This window comes from Miscanthus floridulus, chromosome 8, assembly GCF_019320115.1.
Source record: "Miscanthus floridulus cultivar M001 chromosome 8, ASM1932011v1, whole genome shotgun sequence".
NCBI lineage: Eukaryota > Viridiplantae > Streptophyta > Magnoliopsida > Poales > Poaceae > Miscanthus > Miscanthus floridulus.
In genome coordinates, this window is record NC_089587.1 from 100,993,251 (window position 1) to 101,019,753 (window position 26,503).

General features: G+C 42.1%; 1 protein-coding gene across 3 annotated transcripts; it reads left to right on the plus strand.

Moving 5' to 3' along the window:
* Window positions 1-148: 148 nt before the first annotated feature.
* LOC136477088 (protein PROTON GRADIENT REGULATION 5, chloroplastic-like) lies at window positions 149-24,882 on the plus strand. 3 transcript variants are annotated; one of them, XR_010763855.1, is made up of 4 exons: window positions 149-655; window positions 723-923; window positions 986-1,003; window positions 24,675-24,882. XR_010763855.1 is itself a non-coding variant. In XM_066475108.1 (2 exons), exons 1-2 carry the CDS (start codon window positions 377-379, stop codon window positions 825-827), a joined length of 384 nt encoding a protein of 127 aa, XP_066331205.1. In that variant the 5' UTR covers window positions 152-376; the 3' UTR covers window positions 828-1,048. The 3 variants fall into 3 exon arrangements, 1 of the variants encoding a protein (XP_066331205.1); XR_010763854.1 differs by lacking the exon at window positions 24,675-24,882 and having other exon boundaries at window positions 986-1,048; XM_066475108.1 differs by lacking the exon at window positions 24,675-24,882 and having other exon boundaries at window positions 152-655; window positions 723-1,048.
* Window positions 24,883-26,503: the final 1,621 nt, after the last annotated feature.

The following is a 26,503-nucleotide window of genomic DNA, read 5'->3' on the forward strand; positions in this document are numbered from 1 at the left end:
TTGGTTACTGCCCAGAAACTCCTCATCTGCTGGAGTCGTTGCTGAGAGGGAGGCCACCAGACATTTCAAAGCCTCTCTCGGCTGGTGGGAATTGGAGATCGATTTCTTGGCGGAAAGACCAGCCAGCCAGCCACAAGCAGTGTCGCCACTTCGTCCGGTGTGGTGTGGCTTCTTCCTCACCACAAGGCTCCCCTCCCCTTCCATCTCTTCTTCCATCCCTTAGCTCGTAGTCGGACCACCACCCACCACCCACCACCAGATCACTCCTCCAAGCTTCAGCTCCGCTCTTCTCTTTTCTCTCGTATACGTTCTCGTTGCTGTTCGCCGCGGTAAGCTTAGCCCCAGCCTCTAGCAAGAGTGAGCGAGGGCAGAGGGCATGGCGGCGGCTGTGTCCTTCTCCCGGGTGCGAGCTCTCCCGACGTGGTCCAGCTCCGTGTACGGCGACGACCACCACTCCTACACCTCCGTGCTGGCGATGTCGGTGTCGGCGCGGCCCCGGCCCGGCGCGCGGCCGCTTCGGTCGCCGGCGCGGATGATGGGCAACGTGAACGAGGGCAAGGGGCTGTTCGCGCCGCTCGTGGTGGTGGTGCGCAACATCGTCGGCCGCAAACGCTTCAACCAGCTCAGGGGGAAGGCAATCGCGCTGCACTCGCAGGTCGGTCGCTCTCTTGGGTTCCTGTTCCTGCTCTCCGTCACTTGTCATCTCATCTCCCCCTCTTCAGGTCATCAATGAGTTCTGCAAGGCCATCGGCGCCGACTCCAAGCAGCGGCAGGGCCTCATCCGCCTCGCCAAGAAGAACGGAGAGAAGCTCGGATTCCTTGCCTGATCTATCTGATTCACGCCCACGATGACGATGCTACATATATATACTTAATAATATAAGTACTCCATCATCGAGTAGTGACGGACAATGATAATCGATACCTTGTTCGTTGTTCCAAATCCTCTATTAAGTGGTAGCTAGGACATGTCATTGGTGTGATGATGCTTCAATTCAGCTTCCAATGTGTTGAAAGTGAATGAAAAATGAACAAGATTTTGAAACAATCATCGCTTTCATGGATCTCTTAGATATATATATACAAGTGAAGGGTCACGCTGTACGGACATCGTACGGACGTCGTACGGACGTGACTGTTCGGAAAAGTTAACTGCTAATCTAATCTCTAATCCTAACTGCTTGCTTGGACGGATGAGATCATCTGTAGAATAGGTGTCTGTTGGTAGGCACCGTTTTGTAACACTCCCTCTTGATCGAATCTTCTTTGAGATCAATGTAGCTGTATGTTTGAATTCCTCGAAAAACTCTATGGAAAAAATCTAAGGAATATGTATGTATAGATATGCTATAAAAACTCCTTTAAACCTTATAGGAAAATAAGGAGAAAGTAGCATATATGAGTGTGATTTAAATAAATCATTATGTCTGTAACAGAACCAACCAAATCATAAGAACGTAAGTACAAAAACAATCACCGAAGTGATCAAATTCCTGTACTTAAGCTCCCAAAATCCCGGTAGTCCAGAAATCACGAAGGATTTCAACCAACTCTCGACATACAAACCAAAACCGTAGTGATTCAACACAACACATTATTCGTTACAATATTTCACAAGTAGCATTCGGATTACATCCATCAGAGTTCAAATAAAATATTACAAACCAAGTTCAAATTTGCAGAAGCAACATAGTTTAGTACATAACTTTATAGTTTCAAATACATTGCTAGATCTCAGTCATGTCCCACAAAAGCATCTTCAGGTACGAGAACTATGAGAGACCGCGTCCAATGGTCTAGTCTTCATCCCAGCCGGGAGAAGGCAATACTTGCAGCAACTAAAGTAGAACTGGTCATCTGCAATAGGTGGGAGATAAACCCTGAGTACGAGAAGGTACTCAGCTAGACTTACCCGTCAAAACCAGAAATAAAAGACACCAAGGGTCATGCAAGGCTTATGAGGTGGGCTAGCTGGACACAGTTGCATAAAAGAGCTGATGAATATAGTAACCAATTTAAACTTCGCATCAAGTTATCATCATTTACCTGTCCACTAGATTTATACCTGTACTAGAGCACTCACTTATTAGGAGCAAACAATATTAACCATAGCAGGTATAATAAGGCTGTCATCATCATATCATCATTTCCGAACCATTATGTTATTTAGTGTATCTACTTTGGAGATAAGCCCGTCAAGTTCTCACTAACCGGGAGAGACGACGACTTGAATCGAATTACAACTCAGCTGAGGGGGTATTCCTAACTCTCACCCTGGCATACTTTGCAAGGGTAGCCGTGGGTCACCTTTGGGACAACTCAGGAATAAAATTCGCGGGTTCGATCAGCGCCAGCGCTCTCAGGGATTACCCTTCTGCCAGTACAATCAGGACTTTTAAATCACCTGCCCTTGGACTCACGCCTACAGCTCCCTTCCGAGGCGTACTTTATACTTATCGACTCCCGGCCTGAGGTGAGCTACTCGGCTTCGTGGTCGGTCTTCAGACACGGCCACCTAAGAGAGAGGCATACATTCAACATGAACAGGAAAGGCTCCAAGATTCAGTCCTTAAGCGACACAGACGGAGTCACTACAAACCGGTAAGCCTCCATCCGGTCTTCATTTCAAATTAAGACAGGTTTTTTTGCACGATAGCAAATATAGCCAACCGTGCCATATGTATCCCTATATCTCGTAGGTGACAGGAAATCACCCGACTTCTACCGCGTTTAAGCAGGGCTAAGCACTACACAAACCTGAGCTACATAGGATTCAGGGTATCAATATCTGGACAAGGATTGGATAACCAATACAGCAAGTGTTTGCATCCAACACCTAAACTTAATGCAACAATATATATATGTAACAATTAATACTTTAACTGCATTTTAGAAATTAGGAGGCTTAATATGCTCCGGGGCTTGCCTTTCACAAAGTTGCACGGACGGTGATCCGGGCACTCAACGGCGACCTTGTCTGGCACCTCTCCCGTGGGCTGCACCTCCTGAATCTCCGGTGTTGGCTGCTGCTGCTCCCCGCTCGGTTCCTTGAATTCCAGCAGTGTCGCACCTTCCGGTACACCTATTGCATGCCGATGCACAAGATAAATATCATGGATGCATAAGGAATGACATGATGCTCATGATGAATGGATCATAGTAAGTGTTTAACGAAACATCACTGGACACTCGTTTACCGATTAAGAATAGCTCTATTCAAATCACTTTAAAACATGTATCTAACTTAACTTGAAGAACAAGATCAACTTACCTAACTTGAATAACCTATGATAAAGATGCTCATCTTCAGTTAAAGGCCTAACACCTAGGAACATTACCACAAGCTTAGGAAATACTAAAGGCATACTTAAATCAAAGTTAAGGTTTTACATGCAACGAGTAGTTCCTTAATTCAATCATAACCAGAGTTCTATAAATTCAAATGACTTGCAAGAGGACATTATGGAAAGCTTATAAAATTCTCTACAATTCATTTATAAACATCAAAGCATGATTCTTATGTTAACCAAATCGAATTCAAGTAAACCTAGAATCTGTCCAGAAATGACACGTTTACTAAATTAATTATTTAGTGATGATGCAAAAACATAATTGGATCAAACCAAGTTTACCAACTTGTTGCACATACTAGAGGAACATCAGAAAGTATAGTGCCAACTTCTAAATAATTTATTTAATGCCCTTTTCTAATTTATTTAATTAATTAGGTGATTAAAGCAATATATAGTAAAACTATTCAGAAAAATCTACAAAAATTACAGTAACTATCTCATGCTTCACATAGACTACCATAAAAATTTCAAAGTCATTGGGCAAGCAGAACTTGCTATATCCAAAATAACATGTGGCGTGTCTATTCTAGCATAATTAGGAAATCCTAATGAAAAGTGGTCAAGCAACAGATTTAACATTTTTCCTAGCATCATTCTAGCATAAGAATAGCACTCACCAAATTTTACCTTTACTGGATCTATAGAAAAATTATGAAAATTCACACAAGATCCATCCATGCAAACAAGAGAATTTCCTAACTCCTACATACAGTGTCCAAAATGTATGAAAATTTAACTACAAGCTATTCATGATATGAGAAGTACACCATAAAAATTTCATGTCATTTGGAGCTACATAGAAAAAGATATAATTACCCCTATTTCCTTCATGATTAAAAGAGATAATTAGCAACTCCATTTTTCATAACAGAACATGGCATAAATTATATTTTTAATATAAACTAGACATTATCATGAACTCAACAAAATTGGAACCATATCATTTGAATCTACCAACCAGGAGATACATATTTTTGTAATATATACACAAATCTGTGAAAAGAATAAAACAAAACGAATTTGAAACCCTAACTCTACTGCTAGGCCGGCCCGAAGGACACGGCGGCCCGTGAAGCACACGCTGGCGCAGCCCAGACTTGGCGTGGCCCAGAACTCGCTCTCGCCTCCGCTTCAGCGACTGACAAAGGGACCCCGCACATCAGCGAGACAGACCGGGGAGGGAAAGAGGACGACGACGTAGCTCGTTGACGGCGACAGCTCTAGCGAGGTCATCGGTGCTACGGTGTTCGCCTCACCCATGCGCATCTAACGGTGCCATCTATTGAAGCTATTGCCATGGCTACAGGGGGTGGCGACGATCATGGTGGTGCACGGCCACGGCTTGGCCGGCTCCGACGAGGTGACGGCGTCGCGGCCCTAGTGGGTGACCCTACGAGCATCAGTAGCATTCACAGTACCTAGCGCAAGGGAGAGAGGGGATGGGAAGGCCACGGTGGTAGTTGGCCGTGTGGAGCACCAACTCTGATGAGGTCCTGCCATGGCGGCGGTGGAAGAAATGGCGAATACGCCCTTACCAAGCCTCAAATGACCTGACTGAAAGGTGGAGGTGGTAGAGGAGATCACGGTGAAGCTAGGGGCAAGATGGTCGACACGTTTTTGTAGTGGCAAGCACGCAAGGTGACGGCGATGCTCGATCAGAAATGGAGGAGCTGCTGCGACATGCCACTGCGCGTGGTGGAGGCGAAAGAGATGCAAATGGAGCAGACGACTCGGTCGGGCAGGCACTGGCCTTCATCTGGAGCTTGGACGCGTGATGTGGAGACGTTGGCAGAGCATGCACGCCACGTGGCGATCAGCTTCTGAGCCGGTCGGCCACGGTGAGCTCTGGTAGTTTTCTGAAACGTTGATTCAGTGTTCTACGACGACAAGTGACAGCGTGAATTCGACGATCCGTAACTCCCAAACGGTGGCGATTTGGTTCATGGTATAGTTAACAAAATTGAAGACCTAAGTGAGTACAACAACTTCGTCAATTGGAGCTCGATTTGGTTCGGCCTAGTTAGGGAGATACAAGCCTCCGAACATTGGTACACGAAACTGTAAATCAACTCTGGGACTTAGAATTTTCTAAGTGTGAATTCAGCATGGAAATATGACTTGTGGGCCTTGTTTGAACATGTTCTAGCCATTTTCATGAGTTTATCATAAAACAACTTTTGTTCCTTGATAAATTGGCTACAACTTTGGTAAAGGGTGCACAGCCATGCAAGGTCTCTAAGTTGGTCTTTTGAATCAGTCAAATAGTGGCACTCTAAGGGTCATTCAAAGTCAAACCTCCACTTGAGGGCATTTTTGTCATTTTGATCCACATGAACAATGTCCCAACAATTACCCTAAGTGTAGTTAAGGTGTATTAGACCATAATCAACCACTTTACACAAGTGCTATACCAATTTCTAATGATCACATGTGATGAAGCAACAAAATAATCAATTCACTCAAATGTTGCAATTCCATGTTTCACATGTTTCATTACTTTTGTTGCAATTTTAACTTGCCACATTCCTACCATGTTGCCATGTTTCAAGGTATAAGAAACTCATGTTGCATTCATATGTTGCACTACTACCATTCACAAGCAAATCAAGTATGAAATAAACAGAATTGCGAATGTTGCATATGTATGTTTCAGTGACAATGGCATGATGAGATAAATGATGCATATGTTTATGAAATGAAATGCACTTTTGTGGAAGCCAAACACCTAGGGTGTTACAACCTTCCCCCCTAGAAAAATCTCATCCCGAGATTTGGAAAGCGTACCATTTAATATAGAAAGCCGGATAATTCTCCTTTAGATAATCTTCACGCTCCCATGTTGCATCCCGATCACTATGATTACTCCAAACTATCTTGTATAACTTAACTACTCACCTACGAGTCACTCTTTCTTGAGTATCCAGAACCTGCACGGGCTTCTCCTTGTAAGAAAGATCATATTTCAATTCGATTGTCCTCGTTGCTATTCTTTCCTCGGGAATACGAAGACACTTCTTCAGCTGAGACACATGGAATACCGGGAATATAGCTCCCATTTCACATGGTAGATCGAGTTTATAGGCTACTCTTCCACTTTTCTCGATAATGCGGTAAGGTCCAACATATCGAGGCTCAAGTTTTCTTTTGATTCCAAAATGTTTTACTCCTTTCATAGGGGATACCTTTAGATAAACATGATCACCTACTTCAAACTCAATAGGTTTTCTTCTCTTGTCAGCATAGCTCTTTTGTCTAGCCTGAGCGGCAGTCATATTCTTCTGTATAGTTCGGACTTGCTCTTCGGCTTCTTTTATAAAATTAATACCATAGAATCTTTTTTCTCTGGGTTCCACCTAGTTCAAAGGAGTTCTACACTTGCGGCCATAAAGTGCTTCGAAAGGAGCCATTTTGATACTCTCTTGATAACTGTTGTTATAAGAGAATTCAGCGAGAGGCAACCATTCCTCCCAAGAGCCTTTGCAAGAGATAAGATAAGCTCTAAGCATGTCTTCAAGAATTTGATTAACACGCTCAGTTTGTCCTGATGTTTGCGGATGATAGGCAGAATTGTGGATTAGATGAGTGCCAAGGTTCTGATGTAAGCACTCCCAAAAGCGAGCCGTGAATTGTGGTCCTCTATCTAAAACAATGGATTTGGGTACACCATGGAGACGTACCACTTGTTGAAAGTAAATCTTAGCATAATTGTGAGGTTGATAGGTAGACTTGACCGGAATAAAGTGAGCGGATTTGGTTAGACGATCTACGATAACCCAGATGGAATCACAACCCTTGTTGGTAGTGGGTAATCCAACAATGAAATCCATAACAATTTCTTCCCACTTCCAGCCAGGAATAGAGAGTGGCTGCAATAATCTAGGCCTCATGTGAATAGCCTTGACTCTACAATAGTTATCACACCTTGCCACATAGGCTGCGATTTCTTTCTTCATCTTGGTCCACCAATAATACAGCTTGAGATCTTGATACATTTTACTACTACCAGGATGGATGGACAATTTAGAAGAATGGGCTTTAGCCATAATTTGATTTCTATGTTCTTTGTCTTTGGGTACTACAAGCCTATCATTAAACCAGAGAATTCCTTTGTCATCGACCCTAAAGTGCTTGGTCTCTTGCTCTTCCATCTTCCGCTTGATATGAAACACGCCCACATCAGTCTTCTAGAGTTTGATAATTTGACTTCTAAGAGAGCAATCTACAGTGATATTGTGGAGTACTATAGGATGAAAGAGGTGTGCCAGATGAAAGTCTTCACTCACTAAGGAATTGCAATGGGCCTTTCTGCTTAAGGCATTAGCAACCACATTTGCCTTACCAGGATGGTAGTGCACTTGAAGGTTGTAGTCTTTGATTAATTCTAACCATCATCGTTGACGCATGTTCAACTCGGGTTGAGTAAAGATGTACTTGAGACTTTTATGGTCCGTATAGATGTTGCACACATTACCTAGCAAGTAATGTCTCCAAATTTTTAGGGCATGTACAACCGCGGCTAGCTCTAAGTCATGGGTAGGATAATTGACTTCATGTTTTCGAAGCTAGCGCGAAGCATAAGCAATGACTCAGCCCTCCTGCATAAGAACACACCTCAAACCGGTGCCATATGCATCATAATAGACATTAAAAGGCTTCTCGATGTCAGGTTGTGCCAATACAGGAGCAGAGGTTAGTAAGGTCCGCAAAGTGTGGAAAGCCTCTTCACACTTCGGAGTCCACACAAACTTCTCATCCTTTTGAAGTAGTCGAGTCATGGGCTTGGCAATTTTTGAGAAATCTAGGATAAAGCGACGATAGTAGCTAGCCAAACCTAGGAAACTTTGGACTTCTATGACCGTAGTAGGTGCCTTCCACTCAAGGACTTCTTGCACCTTAGTAGGGTCAACCAAAATTCCATCACCAGATAACACATGACCTAGAAAAGGTATCTTGTTCAACCAGAATTTGCACTTGCTGAACTTAGCATAAAGCTGGTTGTCACGTAATCGAGTTAACACAATTCTCAGATGTTCGGCATGTTCTTCTTCATTCTGAGAATATACAAGGATATCATCAATGAACACGACGACAAACTTGTCCAATTCCGGCATGAATACTGAATTCATCAGGTACATAAAGTGTGCCAGAGCATTTATCAACCCAAAGGACATGACAAGGTATTCGAACAAGCCATATCGAGTAGAGAAAGCTATCTTAGGTATATCTTCAGGACAAATTTTGATCTAATGGTAGCCAGACCTCAAATCGATCTTGGAGGATACCTTAGCTTTGGAGAGCTGATCAAACAGAATATCGATGCGAGGAAGAGGGTATTTGTTCTTGATGGTAACAGCATTAAGGGGGCGATAATCTACGCACATGCGCAAAGACTTGTCCTTCTTCTTCACAAAAATAGCTGGACAACCCCAAGGAGAAGAACTAGGCCGAATCAAACCTTTCTTTAATAGCTCATTTAACTGACTCTTCAGCTCAGCCAACTCATTGGGCGGCATTCTATAGGGCCTTCGAAAAATAGGAGCCGTACTCAGAATGAGTTCTATCTCGAATTCTACTTCACGGTCCAGAGGTAATCCAGGCAAGTCATTAGGGAAGACATCTGGAAACTCACAGACAACCGATATATCTTCAATGGCTTTGGCTAGGGTAGCATTGGCTGTATTATGGGTAGCGATATCATGAGGTAACTGCACTAGAAAACCCTTCTTATCCACAGGATCCCTCAACATTACCACACGGGTTGATGTATAGATCAACACTCCATTCCTGCTCATCCACTTCATCCCTAGGATTACATTGATTCCTACCCTCGGTAGAACTACAAGATTCATAAGGAACTCTTGATCCCCAATCTCAATCTTTACATCCTTAACTACTTGGTTAGTCATGATATTATTTCTAGCAGCACTAATACAATAACCACCCTTGTCAATTGTAATCACATTCATCTTATGCTTAGATGCAAAAGTAGAACTCACAAAGGAATGCGAAGCATCCAAATCAAAGAGCACAACTGCAGGGTGATCATTAACAAGGAACTTACCAGCGGTGACCACTTCACCAGCAGGAATTTCCTCCATAGTAGTGTAGTGAACACGCCCCTGACAGACGTTTCCCTGAGCATTCTGCTTGGAAGGATAGGGACACTTATTAGCCCAGTGACTAGGCTAGTTACAATTCCAGCACGGCCTGTTAGCTGGTGGGACATTGGAGCTACCCTACCTAGAGGTATTCTTTGGCAAGGAAATTATATACCCCTTGCGGAAACTAGTTTTGGCTTGATTCTTCTTCTGAGGTGGGCGGTACCGGACATTAGCATTGGGTGGACAATATTGGGTTTTGGATACCACTGGTGCTTTAGACTAAAAAGCACCTGCCTCAAAGTTTCTTTTACGGTTCTTGGAAGTAGCATATATTTTATCATTATTCTCCTGAGTCAGGGTGTCACTGATAAACTCATTGAAGGTGACACACTTGCAGTTGCCCATAGACTTCATCAGTTTAGGGGAAAGTCCTCTCTTGAAACTAGCTATCCTTTTGGCGTCAGTATCAACAAACTCAGGAGCATACCTCGCCAGGTTGTTAAATGCCTGGAGGTATTCATTAAGACTCTTGTTGCCTTGAGTTAGCTTCATGAACTCGGTATGCTTAATGGCCATGAGACCAGGAGAGATAAAATGTCCCCAAAAAGCTATCTAGAACTGGTCCCAAACTATCTTGACATTTGCAGGGAAGGTGGTCCTATGATGGGTCCACCAGATGTCTGCAGGGCCTTGGAGCTGGTGTCCTACATACGAGGCCTTCATACCTTCTGTCAAACGGAGCAATCCAAACCTTTGCTCTATCGTACTCAACCATTCATCAGCTTGTAATGGTTCTTCTGCCTCTCTAAAGATAGGAGGCTTTATGTCCATGAAGTCCTTAAAGCTGCTATACTGGTTCGGCTTGGGTCCCTGGCGGACATGTCGGTCATCACGGTTAGCCAATTGGTGCATAGCCTCAGCTAGCATGCACTGACTTTCGATGACTGTCTGCATTAGCTCAGCTGGTGTGGGCGGTGGAGGAGGTGGTTGTTCCTCATCTCCAAGGCTATGACCACGACGAAGATTATAAGCCATCTGTAAAATGTATAGCCAATGAGCACTGACAATGTGGAAATTTTGTAGATGAATTGTATAATTATGCCAAACTGACTCCAATGGAGAAAATGAATTTATACTATCAATAGAGGCACAATCATCCATCACAATCACACAACTCATCAAGCGCATCGATTGACACATTAATGCGATGAACTTAACCAACAATGAGATCGATAGACCACACAGACAGAAATTATCAAAGGCTCACATACGTGGAGCGTAACACGTTTGATAGGTTACATCCAAGCCATAGAGGTTCCAACTGACATCAAAGATAACTTAAGGTTCGATATTACATCCCAACGATTAACTTATTACAAGCTACCCGTTCATGCATGAGGATCAACAAAAGACTAGCTCTAGCGCATTAGCTAAGTAGTAAGCTAAACTACGCATCGTCCTCGAAGTCAGTGTCGAAGATCTCTCCTCCATCTTCATCACTAGCAGGTTCTAACTCCTCATCTTCCTCCTCATCAGGTGGAATGTCTTCAGGTCCATTAATCTCAGTGTCATCATCATCCGCAGCCGTGATGACACCAGAGCCCATCTCATCCTCATTGTCATTCTCATCATCAGGGGGTAGGAGAGGGTGAAGCTGACTGTGTAATAGGTGAACCTCCTCATGGAGATGATCATTGTACTCTTTGGCAGCTACCAACTGCTGCTCCAGTTCTACCTGTCGCGCTCTCAACACATTCTCCTTGTGCCAGGCTTCATTCCATTGGTTCAGCACGTGAATCAACATACATTCACAGTTGCGGTGAGCAACTATCAACCTCTAAACCTCTAGGGTCTCTTGATCCCATTCCTATGTGACTTGCTCCAAATGGTGCTGAGCTACACTCCTCTCAGCAGTCACCCGAGCTAGCTCTGTCCTCAGCCTTTCCGCCTTAGTAGGCTCCGGACGGGGCTCACAAGGAGCTAACCGATGACGAGGTGCCCTGCCTCTGATGGACTTGCGAGCAGTGCATTTCATGCACGCCATCTGTAGCAAAAAGTTGCAACGTAAGGGGAGAATCATTTAAGGGATACGAAATTTAATTAGTCAAGACCATCAATTTTAAAGGAGGGAGTAATGCAAAAATGCTATGTATGTTTGAACATGATGCATGCATGATTCGTACGTCCTCACAAACCTAGAAAAGTTTAAAGGCTAGCAAAATATATGGTGGCATACATACGTTCTCTCGTATACGGTAGCTAATCGATCTACAACGATACATTGTTAGTGTACCTGCAGAAAATTTCATTTTAGCCCAATAATTTTCCAAAAAGGCATGTAAAGTAAGCAGTAAACTAAATACTTTCATACATACATCCCCCGATGTATATACTCTAGTATCACAACTACCCGACAAAGATACCCACACTTAAGTACTCTCATAGATACATGACCGAACATGTAAGTATGCGAGCAACCACAACTACTCTCCCCTAGACCGACGGTTGGACGGTCATACTCTCACAACTCCCACTTACCAGAGCATAGAGGTATTTTGATCCATACATTACCACCCAAGCGGATAGCATCCATACAATAGCACGCCGTATGGACAACGAAACAGAAACAAGCAGGAACCCCCAAGTTAGTACTTTAATAAGCCACCTAAGAGTCCTTATTTGGGCATAAGGGATATGACCACTAGCAACACTTAGTATTTAATTTAGAATTTTCACAAATACTTTTGTTTTAAATACATAAATGACATGTTTAGTGTCGAATCTTGCTCTAATACCAGCTATAACAGAACCGACCAAATCATAAGAACATAAGTACAAAAACAATCATCGAAGTGATCAAATTCCTGTACTTAAGCTCCCATAATCCCGGTAGTCCGGAAATCACGAAGGATTTCAACCAACTCTCGACATACAAACCAAGACCATAGTGATTCAACACAACACATCATTCGTTACAACATTTCATAAGTAGCATTCAGATTACATCCATCAGAGTTCAAATAAAATATTACAAACCAAGTTCAAATTTGCAGAAGCAACATAGTTTAGTACATAATTTCATAGTTTCAAATACATTGCTAGATCTCAGTCATGTCTCACAAAAGCATCTTCAGGTACGAGAACTATGAGAGACCGCGCCCAACGGTCTAGTCTTCATCCCTAGCCGGGAGAAGGCAATACTTGCAGCAACCAAAGTAGAATTGATCATCTGCAATAGGTGGGAGATAAACCCTGAGTACGAGAAGGTACTCAGCTAGACTTACCCATCAAAACCAGAAATAAAAGACACCAAGGGTCATGCAAGGCTTATGAGGTGGGCTAGCTGGACACAGTTGCATAAAAGAGCTTATGAATATAGTAACCAATTTAAACTTTGCATCAAGTTATCATCATTTACCTGTCCACTAGATTTGCACCTGTACTAGAGCACTCACCTATTAGGAGCAAACAATATTAACCATAGCAGGTATAATAAGGCTGTCATCATCATATCATCATTTTCGAACCATTATGTTATTTAGTGTATCTACTTTGGAGATAAGCCCGTCAAGTTCTCACTAACCAGGAGAGACGGTGACTCGAATCGAATTACAACTCAGCTGAGGGGGTATTCCTAACTCTCACCTTGGCATACTTTGCAAGGGTAGCCATGGGTCACCTTTGGGACAACTCAGGAACCAAATTCGTGGGTTCGATCAGCACCAGCGCTCTCAGGGATTACCCTTCTGCCAGGACGATCAGGACTTTTAAATCACCTGCCCTTGGACTCACGCCTACAGCTCCCTTCTGAGGCGTACTTTATACTTATCGACTCCCGGCCTAAGGTGAGCTACTCGGCTTTGTGGTCGGTCTTTAGACACGGCCAACTAAGAGAGAGGCATGCATTCAATATGAACAGGAAAGGCTCCAAGATTTAGTCCTTAAGCGACACAGACGGAGTCACTACAAACCGGTAAGCCTCCATCCGGTCTTCATTTCAAATTAAGACAGGTTCTTTTCCACGATAGCAAATATAGCCAACCGTGCCATATGTATCCCTATATCTCGTAGGTGACAGGAAATCACCCAACTTCTACCGCGTTTAAGCAGGGCTAAGCACTACACGAACCAGAGCTACATAGGATTCAGGGTATCAATATCTGGACAAGGATTGGATAACCAATGCAGCAAGTGTTTGCATCCAACACCTAAACTTAATGCAACAATATATATATGTAACAATTAATACTTTAACTGCATTTTAGAAATTAGGAGGCTTAATATGCTCTGGGGCTTGCCTTTCACAAAGTTGCACGGACGGTGATCCGGGCACTCAACGGCGACCTCGTCTGGCACCTCTCCCGTGGGCTGCACCTCCTGAATCTCTGATGTTGGCTGCTGCTGCTCCCCGCTCGGTTCCTCGAATTCCAGCAGTGTTGCACCTTCCGGTACACTTATTGCATGCCGATGCCCAAGATAAATATCATGGATGCATAAGGAATGACATGATGCTCATGATGAATGGATCATAGTAAGTGTTTAACGAAACATCACTGGACTCTCGTTTACCGATTAAGAATAGCTCTATTCAAATCACTTTAAAACATGTATCTTACTTAACTTGAAGAACAAGATCAACTTACCTAACTTGAATAACCTAAGATAAAGATGCTCATCTTCAGTTAAAGGCCTAACACCTAGGAACATTACCACAAGCTTAGGAAATACTAAAGGCATACTTAAATCAAAGTTAAGGTTTTACATGCAACGAGTAGTTCCTTAATTCAATCATAACCAGAGTTCTATAAATTCAAATGACTTGCAAGAGGACATTATGGAAAGCTTATGAAATTCTCTACAATTCATTTATAAACATCAAAGCATGATTCTTATGTTAACCAAATCGAATTCAAGTAAATCTAAAATCTATCCAGAAATGACAGGTTTACTAAATTAATTATTTAGTGATGATGCAAAAGCATAATTGGATCAAACCAAGTTTACCAACTTATTGCACATACTAGAGGAACATCAAAAAGTATAGTGCTAACTTCTAAATAATTTATTTAATGCCCTTTTCTAATTTATTTAGTTAATTAGGTGATTAAAGCAATATATAGTAAAACTATTCAGAAAAATATACAAAAATTACAGTAACTATCTCATGCTTCACATAGACTACCATAAAAATTTCAAAGCCATTGGGCAAGCAGAACTTGCTGTATCCAAAATAACATGTGGCATGTCTATTCTAGCATAATTAGGAAATCCTAATGAAAAGTGGTCAAGCAACAGATTTAACATTTTTCCTAGCATCATTATAGCATAAGAATAGCACTCACCAAATTTTACCTTTACTAGATCTATAGAAAAATTATGAAAATTCACACAAGATCCATCCATGCAAACAAGAGAATTTCCTAACTCCTACATACAGTGTCCAAAATGTATGAAAATTTAACTACAAGCTATTCATGATATGAGAAGTACACCATAAAAATTTCATGTCATTTGGAGCTACATAGAAAAAGATATAATTACCCCTATTTCCTTCATGATTAAAAGAGATAATTAGCAACTCCATTTTTCATAACAGAACATGGCATAAATTATATTTTTAATATAAACTAGACATTATCATGAACTCAATAAAATTGGAACCACATCATTTGAATCTACCAACCAGGAGATACATATTTTTGAATATATACACAAGTCTGTGAAAAGAATAAAACAAAACGAATTTGAAACCCTAACTCTACTGCTGGGCCGGCCCGAAGGACACGACAGCCCACGAAGCACACGCTGGCGCAACCCAGACTCAGGGTGGCCTAGAACTCGCTCCCGCCTCCACTTCAGCGACTGACAAAGGGACCCCGCACGTCAGCGAGACAGACAGGGGAGGGAAAGAGAACGATGGCGTAGCTTGTCGACTGTGATAGCTCCGGCGAGGTCATCGGTGCTACGGTGTTTGCCTCACCCATGTGCATCTAACAGTGCCATCTATTGAAGCTATTGCCATGGCTACAGGGGTGGCAACGATCATGGTGGCGCACGGCCACAGCTTGGCCGGCTCCGGTAAGGTGATGGCGTCGCGGCCCTAGTGGGTGACCCTACGAGCATTAGTAGCATTCACAGTACCTAGTGCAAGGGAGAGAGGGGATGGGAAGGCCGTGGTGGTAGTTGGCCTCGTGGAGCGCCAACTCCGGCGAGGTCCCACCATGGCGGCGGTGGAAGAAATGGCAAATACGCCCTTACCAAGCCTCAAATGACCCGATTGAAAGGTGGAGGTGGTAGAAGAGATCATGGCGAAGCTAGGGGCAAGATGGCCGACGCATTTTTGCAGTGGCGAGCATGCAAGGCGACGGTGATGCTCGGTCAGAAATGGAGGAGCTGCTGCGGCGTGCCGCTGCGTGCGGTGGAGGCGAAAGAGATGCAAATGGAGCAGACGACTCGGTCAGGCAGGCGCTGGCCTTCATCTGGAGCTTGGATGCGCAACGTGGAGACATTGGCAGAGCATGCATGCCACGCGGCAATTAGCTTCTGAGCCAGTCGGCCACGGCGAGCTCTGGCAGTTTTCTGAAACGTTGATTCAGTGTTCTACGATGACGACTGATAACACGAATTCGACGATCCGTAACTCCCAAACGGTGATGATTTGGTTCATGGTATAGTTAACAAAATTGAAGACCTAAGTGAGTACAACAACTTCGTCAATTGGAGCTCGAGTTGGTTCAGCCTGGTTAGGGAGATACAAGCCTCCAAACATTGGTACACGAAACTTTAAATCAACTCTGGGACTTAGAAAATTTCTAAGTGTGAATTCAGCATGGAAATATGACTTGTGGGCCTTGTTTGAACATGTTCTAGCCATTTTCATGAGTTGATCATAAAACAACTTTTGTTCCTTGATAAATTGGCTACAACTTTGGTAAAGGGTGCATAGCCATGCAAGGTCTCTAAGTTGGTCTTTTGAATCAGTCAAATAGTGGCACTCTAAGGGTCATTCAAAGTCAAACCTCCACTTGAGGGCATTTTTGTCATTTTGATCCACATGAACAATGTCCCAACAATTACCCTAAGTGTAGTTAAGGTGTATTAGACCATAATCAACCACTTTACACAAGTGCTATACCAATTTCTAATGATCACATGTGATGAAGCAATAAAACAATCAATTCACTCAAATGTTGCAATTCCATGTTTCACATGTTTCATTACTTTTGTTGCAATTTTAACTTGCCACATTCCTACCATGTGGCCATGTTTCAAGGTATAAGAAACTCATGTTGCATTCACATGTTGCACTACTACCATTCACAAGCAAATCAAGTATGAAACAAACAGAATTGCGAATGTTGCATATGTATGTTTCAATGACAATGGCATGATGAGATAAATGATGCATATGTTTATGAAATGAAATGCACTTTTGTGGAAGCCAAACACCTAGGGTGTTACAATTGGTATCCCATTAAAAACCCTAGTGGAGAAAAAAAATAGGAGATACGACATATAGATTACTTCCCAAAAACCATTTTAGGAAAAATATGAGAAGCAATATAAAGTGATATGTCGCTAAAACTCCCGTAAAAACCCAGTGGAAAAATTAGGAGAAAATATGACGACATATCATTGGTATTGCCTCTTGGATAACTCACATAAAAAACCTTTTCAGGGGGAAACCATGTATGAGTTGTGAGGGCAATATGTGTCTTTGATATTTTCCACAAAAGCCCCAGTGGGGAAAATAGAAAATATAACACATGCTTATGTTAATATTACCTCATTAAAAACTTTAACAAGAAACCTTATAAGTAAAACTTGTGAAAGAAAAGAGTATAATATGATGCTGGTACAGGTCAACATCTAGGAGATGTCTCTCTCTGATTCTGGCAAATCTCGAAGTCGTCGCATACCAATTCCATGTACCAATTTTTGAAACACAGAAGTTGATAAAGACTTAGTAAATAGGTCAGCGAGATTATCACATGACTTGATTTGCAAAGATGTTTATTTCCCTGTTTTCTTGTAATTCATGGGGATAAAACAGTTTAGGAACAATATGCTTAGTGATATTGCTCTTTATGTAACCTGATTGTATCTGTGTAATACAAGCAGAATTATCTTCATAGATAATTGTAGGTGATTCAATTGAACCAATACCACATGACTGTTGTATGTGGTTAATCATTCTATGAAGCCATACACATTCTCGTGATGCCTCGTATAGAGAAATAATTTTAGAATGATTAGTAGAGGTCGCTGTTAGAGTCTGCTTAGAAGACTTCTATGAAATAGTTGTACCTCCATGTAGGAATACAAATCCTGTTTGGGATTTTCTGTTATGAGGATCAGATAAGTAACCTGCACTAGTATAACGAATCATACTGGGATCATGATTTTTCTTGAAGAATAAACCAAGATCCTTTGTGCCATTAAGATATCTGAGGATACACTTCGCTCCCATCCAATGACGGCGAGTTGGGTCCACACTATGCCTAACTAGTAAGTTTACTACAAATGCGATATCAAGCCTGGTGCAATTTGCAAGATACATAAGTATGTCAATGACACTAAGATATGGGATCTCTGGTCCCAACATCTTTTCTCTAATATCCCATGGTCTAAATGGATTTTTCCCTATTTCTAAGGAACGAACAACCATCGAGGTTTTATTAGGGTATGATTTATTCATATTGAATTTCTCTAATATTTTCTGGATATAGGTTGATTGCTGCACTAAAATCCTTGAAGGATGGTGCTCAAGTTGTGAGCCTAGGCAATATTTGGTCTTACCCAAATCCTTCATCTCGAATTCCCTCTTTAGATGTTTGCGTGCTTCATCTATATCCTTTGGGCTGCCAATGATATTTAAATCATCAACATACACGGATATAATACAAAATCCCATTCGAGATTTCTTAATGAAAACACATGGACAATCATCATTGTTAGAGTATCCTTTCTTTAGAAGGAATTTCCTTAGTCGGTTGTACCACATTCATCCCGACTGCTTCAAGCCATATAATGACTTTTGTAGTTTTACACAATACATGTTGCAATTTGTGTTTGGATTTAGAATTTGGATTCCATCGGGAACCTTCATGTATATGTCCGAATCAAGTGACCCATATAGATATGCTGTCACCATATCCATCAACTACATAGATAGATGATTTTGAACTGCTAATGATATTAAGTATCAGAAAGTAATTCCACTCATTACTGGAGAATATGTTTCATTATAATCAATGCCGGGTCTCTGCATGAACCCTTGTGCTAGTAGTCTCGCTTTATATCTCACCACCTCATTGTTCTCATTCCATTTCTAGATGAAAACCCATTTAAAGCCTATAGGAAAGACTTCAGAAGGTGTAGGTATTGCAGATGTGAATACCCCTCTTCTAATGAGTGAAGCTATCTCAGCTTGAATTGCTTCTTTCCATTGAGCCCAGTCCGAGCGCTTTTTGCACTCTGCCATGGTCTTAGGATCTGGATCATTGAGAAAGATTTCTGCAATTGCTGCGGAGAAGTACATGTCGACAACAGTAGTCTTACGATAGTATGATTCTCCAGAATCTATGTAATTAATGGAAATTTCTTTCACCCCATTATTTGACTCAACATTTCCCAAAACTATGGAGTTAGGGTGTTTCAATATCCCAGGATCAGAATTTGGATGCACTGTTAATCCGGGTTGTGGATTTGGTCCTGATGTTGGATTTTTATCCACTATTGGGTGTCTACCAACTTGAGGTTGGCTTGGATTTACTAATTTGGAGGATTTAGCCCTCGATATCCTCGGACGCTTACTTGTAGCATTATCCTTAGGAGCGGTCGTACTTCTCCCCCTCTTCTTTGGAAGTGGGAGTTGAATGGTTTTTATTGGTACCTCCACTCTTTCGGGTGCATTGCGAGCAGGATAAGAGGATTTAGTGACACCCTTATAATTAGTAAATGCTTCTGGCAGGTTATTTGCAAATATGTTGCAAGTTTATGATTTTTTGAACTTGTTGTTCAGTCTCTAGAGTACGTGGATCTGAGGGGAGAATGCCTTGGGCATTCCAGATGATTTCCTGGCATTCATTTTGGTACTTGAAATCTCCCCCTAATGCTGGGAAATGGTCCTCATTAAATATGCAGTTAGCATATCGGGCCATGAATAAGTCCCCTGTAAGAGGCTCGAGGTAGTTGATAATTGATGGAGATTGATATTCCACATAGATACCAAGTTTCCTATGTGGGCCCATAGAAGTACGCTTAGGCAGTGAGATCGGTACGTATACAGCGCAACCGAATTTGCACAGATGAGAAATATTTGGCATATTCCCATGTACTAATTGCAATGGGGTGACTACATAATATGCAGTTGGTCGCAATTGAATCAAGTCAGCAGCATGTAAGACTGCATGACCCCAACATGAAGTTGGTAGGTTGTAATTTTGTAATAACGGTCTTGCAATGAGTTTAATTCTCTTAATAAGAGATTCTACTAAACCATTTTGTGTATGGACATATGGGATAGAGTGCTAAACTTGAATTCCCAAAGCCATACAATAATCGTTGAAAGCCTTTGAGGAAAATTCAGCAGCATTGTCCATTCGAATTGATTGAATTTGATGTTTAGGATGATGTGCTCTAAGTCTAATAACTTGAGCAATAATTTTTGCAAATGCATGGTTACGTGTGGACAAAAGACACACATGAGACCATCGAGTAGATGCATCTATTAGAACCATGAAGTACCTGAATAGTCTAGACATTGGTTGTATGGGGCCACAAATATCTCCTTGAATGCGTTCAAGAAATTTTAGTGTCTCATTTTGGATCTTAACGGGCGATGGCCATACGATCAATTTCCCTGTAGCGCATAAGTGCACATAAAATCTGAAGATTTTAGGAATTTAGCAGTATTTAACTCATGACCTTTAGAATTGCTCATAATTTTTCACATCATCCCTATACCAGGATGGCCAAGGCATTCATGCCAAATTTTGAATGCGTCAACATTATGAAAAATTACCTTGTACGCAACATGCGGTACGTGTTTGATGTATGTGTAGTACAATCCAAATGGAAAAGAGGGAATTTTCTTAACAATTCGTTTGCCATATCCGCTATTTTTAGTAACAAGGAGAATTTCCTCATTATTGTCATCACGGGTTTCTATATGGAAACCATTTTGATAGATATCTCTATAACTTAACGAGATACGCTTTGAATCGGGATACAATAATGCATCCTCAATTGTAATTTGGGTACCCATGGGGAGTACAATAGTGGCATGACTATAGCCAACTATTGTAGCATCGTGCCCGACGATTGTCAAAACATTTCCTTGTCTTTTTGTAAGAGTTTGGAAATACTTTGTTTCTCTAAGTATAGAATTAGTGGTACCACTGTCCACTAGGCATAATTCCTCCTCTATCAGATTGACCCCGTAGAAACTATATATAAATAAAGAATTTGATATAAAACTCTTTGATGATATATAGAATACATACTTTATTTATTGAATATCAAATGTTTACATTACATTTATTGGATATTCAAACCAAATAGTGATGACATTATTAAATATTTACAACATATAGGACATAAATTATTTTAATTATTGTAATCACTAGGACATAAAGACATGAGAATCTAAGAGATTGGGAGCCTATTCAAAGTCTCCAAATATGTCGTTGGATGCATATTCCACGATCATATTCCTCATATTAGCAAGATCCTCGCCTCCTCGTATGTTGTTGCTGCTTGGTTCCATTAGAACTTGTTGCGAACAACCAGCCTCATTCCTGGTGGTGTCAGGTCGAATGTTGAAGTGGGCTTTATACTTCTGTCCTGGTGCGGCACGTCCATGACCCATAGACTTTAAGTAGAGATCAATAAGATGACTTGGGGTATGGCATTTCTTTGTAGTATGGCTATAACAACCACACTTCTGACACACAGGTTTGTCATTCCTATGTTTGGAAATGTTCTTACCATTGTTGGAAACATGAGTTTGAGATTTCTTATTGCGTCTGTGTTGTTTTTTTTACCTTTCTTGGAATTTCCTTGAGGATGGGTCTTAGAAAGTCCACCATCAAATTTGGGTTTATTCTAAGTGTAAGCATGTACTTCAGGCAATGGAGCAGACCCTATGGGGCGCTGCTGATTATTCCAAACCATAAGTTCAGAATGTTTTTCGGCCTCAAGTAAAGTTTGTATAAGCTCAGAATAAACCTGGAAACGCCTTTCACGGTATTGTTGTCAAAGAATCCTTTCAGAGGGAAGCATAGTAGATAGAGTCTTTTCTATTTTATCCGCATCTGTAGGTTCTTTCTCGTAGAATTGCAACTTTGAGCAAATCCTATGAACAGCATGGTTGTAATCACTCATAGTTTTGAAATCCTGTAAGCGAAGTTGCGTCCACTCATAGTTGGCCATAGGCAGGACAAGTGCCTTTTGTTGTTCGTAGCATTGCTTAAGAGAATTCCATAGATTTTGTGGGTTCTCTTCCAACAAGTATTCAACCTTAAGATCAGGATGAATATGGCTCCTAATGAGATATAGGGCCGTGTATACATTTTGATCATCAAGAGGTGCAACACCATCTTCGGGTGGTAACATAGCTCGATAAAGTCCATGGGACGCAAGACTAACCTTTACGTCCACAACCCATGTGGGATAATTATGGCCATCTAGAGCAAGCAAATCAAACTCTTTGACGGTAATTGATCCTACACGAGGCAAACCATCAAAACATTTTAAGTTATTAAAATGCTGTGGTGTATTGTAATGGGATGCAAGATAGATACAAGATAAATCTTGTATTATTAATGGTGTAAAGATCTCATGTGCATAATAAAATAATGGAGGTAGTCACTATAAAAGTGTAGACCTCAAATTGGGCATAGTCTGTATTAACAGTAGATGCCAAGTAATTATGCAAGTTGTATAAACACGTCTTAAGGTAGTCATCAAGAATGATGTAGACCTTAGTCAATTCGCAAACGAATTGGGTACGCACGTTGAGGATAGTCACTAAGTTATGGACTTAGTGTAGATCCCACAGTAACAACTATGGTGCTACCTTGTGTATGGCCAATAGAAATGTGAATTAATGGTAGTCATCTTTGTGAAAAGAGGTAGACCAAATGTTCTCATTTGTGATGTTGGGTATGCACATTGAGGATAGTCACTAAGTGTTTACTTAGTGTAGATCCCACAGTAGCAACAGTGGTGCTACCTTGTGTATGGCCAACAAACAAAGGAACATGCACGTTATACAATTGATGAGAAAATATACATAAAATGTCGCATCCATTATTTAAGCGCGTAGTGCTTTAAAGTCAAAAAGCATAAAAGGGGCTTAAATAAAATGATCGATTACAAAAGTGATTAATGAATAAATAATTTGCAAGATCATGGTAGTAATAAAAAGGATATTATTTATTGGATTTGCCATACATACAGGGACAAATACTTTGAATAATATCATAAATGGATATTTTACAATGATAAAATATCACAAGTACAACTATAGTTAAAGTCAGCGACTAAACATAATTGTACTTAATTTTACAGCATATAATTATAAGAGACTAACTTAGTCATTGACGAATTAATGCTGAAAATAAATAAAAAGAAGATAAAGAGCCAGCTAAGCCATTGAAATGGGATTGAACCAATTTCCAATTTTGGGCCCAGGTTGGCCCAATCGGGCAGGCACAAGGAAGGGGAGGGAGGCCAGGGCACCGGCCTTGGGTCGGCCCATCCCACGCGCGCAGCGCATAAAAGAGGGGGGATCGGGTGGCAGTTAGGGTTGAAACCCTAATCGCTCGCCGTCGCTGCCGATTTTGGATGCCGCCACCGCAAAACCACCTCGCCGTCGCCCTCTACTGTGCCACCGCTGCAGGTCTTCAGTTTGAGGAGGAGTCCCCGTCCTCCGGGGAGTAGAAGCTACTACCGCCGCTAGCCATGTTGAGCACCTCCGCCGATGGGAGACCAAGCAGGGCCGGGTTCCAAGTCCCCCGACAGATCCCCGAGCGCCTGTCCACGACAGCCAACTTGCGCCCGAGGAGGCAATGAATCGTGGGGGGGGGGGGGCGTGGTGGCTATGCTCTTAGTGTGTGCTGGAGGCGGAGCTGAGGGTCCAGCGCTGTCAAGGAAAAAGTACGGCGAGACACCCGATCTCGCCGTGCTGTTGAAGATGTCGTCGATGCCGAGGCTGGTGACCACATCCTCCTCTTCCTCAATCTTCACAGCGTCAAGCGTGGGAGCAGCCCGCGTGTTTAGAAACCATGGATCGAGCAGGGGGATGCCGTTGCCTATCGCCACTGGAGTCGGAGAGGCTGGTGTGGGCGTCGATAGCGGTATGAGTACTCAAGCGTGTGCGGGATCGAGGTGAACTCCTTGTAAAAGTCGCACTAGAAGCGAGGCGGTGATGGTGCCAACGACATCGGCTCCATGGGGACGTATGCGGTAATGGGCTCGGCAACCACTTCATCAACGGGTGGTGTCGGGGCTTCCACAACTGGTGGCACTAGGGCTTCAACCGCTGGAGGCGTAGCATTGCTGGGCCCAGCACCGTCCAAGCCAAGGCGAGGAGATGGTGGCTGGCTCTATAGACAAAGGTCGTGCAGAGGAGAAGCATGGTGGCCACGAACAGGAGTCCATCGGTGGTGAGGGACTGCATTAGAATGAAAGCCACGAACAGCGGTGTCGAAGAGGTGGCTGAAAGGACCATGGGTAATGTTGCGGCGAACACGAGGCCTAAGGCGCTTGAAGACGCTGCGGCGTTGTCCATGGTGGCCATGGTGGCGGATTGGGCCACGACGAACTCCACCGATGCGGTGAAGGGTGAAGAACAGTTGATGAACAACATGTGACGGTAAGTCAATCTTCATCATGCTTACCGGTGATGGTTCAGAGGCCTTAGTTGCCTTTGCGTCGTCGTTCTCTTTCGCTTGTCCAGTAGAGCAGTGCTGACAATGTGTTGAAAGTGAATGAAAAATGAACAAGATTTTGGAACAATCATCGCTTTCATTGATCTCTTAGATATATATATACAAGTAAAGGGTCACGCTGTACGGACATCGTACAGACACCGTACAGACATGACTGTTTGGGAAAGTTAACTGCTAATCTAATCTCTAATCCTAACTGCATGCTTGGACAGATGAGATCATCTGTAGAATAGGTGTCTGTTGGTAGGCACCGTTTTGTAACACGATGTTTGGTTGTCGATCAGCTAGCTGCTTGCTTGCTTGCTTCATTCCTATAGAAATCACTGTTCCATGTTGGACATTGCATTCTTGCCAATTGGATGATGCACTATGCATCTTACTAAGCAGATTCACTAGGCAACAACATTCAGAACCACAACCACTAAAGATGATGCATCCTTCCTGTCAATAATGCATATAGTATTACGTACACACGACTATGAATACAAATCTTAGGAGGATTAATTCGATTGATGATCAGTTATACAAATCTTAGCTCGTGCATTGTTGTCACCTCCGCCCTCAGCCTGCTCTGAGTTCGGGATGGTGGTCTGGTCGAATATTCGTCCTCTCTTCTCCATCGCCCATTTTTGAATATCCGGGCTTCTAATTCTATGATGACAACAAAGCTGTAGGAGGAGGCATTCTAGACGATGTCATCTTCATCATCATCCTCCATGCTATGAACTCATAGCTAGACTTGGCACTTGGTAGCCCCTCTCTCATCCTCATCCTCTTAGTTACTTCTTCGTCATTGCTATTCCTTGACAATCTATTGAAAATTAATCTTAGTCTTAATTTAACCTATACATGATCACTAACTCTACTCAATGCGGAAATTAAATCTTGTAGGTGACGTGGGTCTTCAGTCTTCACTAGATTGGAGCTTAATCCTTTTAGATGGTGGAGATCACGAAGTGGATCTGCAATGCAGAACTAGGACATGGATATTGCACTTCAGAGACCCTCCAATGCCTATGGGTGTCTAGGTGACTCATTCTAAGCAAGCACTTTGGGTCCAGGGTCGATTCCGAAAAGGACTTAGAACTGTCACCAATCAAGGCAGGGACTTACCTAACTAGAACATTGGGCACCCTGCAATGGCATGAAGAACACAATGCTTTATAAGCTAACACTAGTATGTACAATCATTCTCGGTTTCTCAATATCATCATAGAGTCAGCACAGATTAGGATTGGTGTATCTATAAGAGGGTTGTTTTTTGTCACTTGGGGGTAGCACCATTGTCTATGCACACATCTGCATTTTTGTTCACTTGATAGCTGTTGGTTATAGTAGCAAGCTCTTTGTTCAACGGATAAGTCTGTTCCTTTCTAGCTATTGCATATTGTACATCAATTGTCAAATAAACAACAACAATAATGAAGCAATGTAAGAGGAACTACTTACATTGGTTAAAGTTGACATCTTCAGTATGTGAACCGCTAATTGTCTCTCCTGATATCTTCACACATATTGACAAACAGAGCATCCACATGAATATAAATATTGGAAGGAGAGGGTTAAACAATCACAAAACTTCTTAATCAAAAGACTCTTGTCGAGTCTAATCTGAAGTTGTCTGACATTCTAGAGCGACAATTGAAGCACAAAAAAGTTCCTTAGTAGAGAAATTTCTATTTCACTTTAACTGAATTTGCTCTTGCAAAATTATTGGCATGGGCAACCACCATAAATAGCCTCCATGTAATGCTACTTTAATTTAGTAGACCATGAAGGAAACTCACATGATCAGAGTCATCATTTATCCTCTGATGTGCTTTAGGGTGTGTTTCTCCCTTTCAGTTCTTGATTGAAGACCTCAAGCGCTCTAGATAGCTAAGATATAAGGGCAACACGACCCTATCACTCAAAGCTCTCAAGCTTTAAGGCATAACACTCACAAGGGTACACTATAGTATCTATCCTAACCTTGGATGTGATCTTGAATGTCTTGAGAGGGTGGATCCCTAGATCAAGTGTAACAACACTTGTTCTAACTTGTGACAGCCTTGGGGCACTCAACACACTCAAACAAGTGAGGCAACTCCAT

Coding starts and splice junctions, on each gene's coding strand:
- LOC136477088 (XM_066475108.1), top strand. CDS start 377: ATGGCGGCGGCTGTGTCCTTCTCCCGGGTGCGAGCTCTCCCGACGTGG. Junction 656..722: donor CAATCGCGCTGCACTCGCAG/GTCGGTCGCTCT, acceptor CCCCCTCTTCAG/GTCATCAATGAGTTCTGCAA.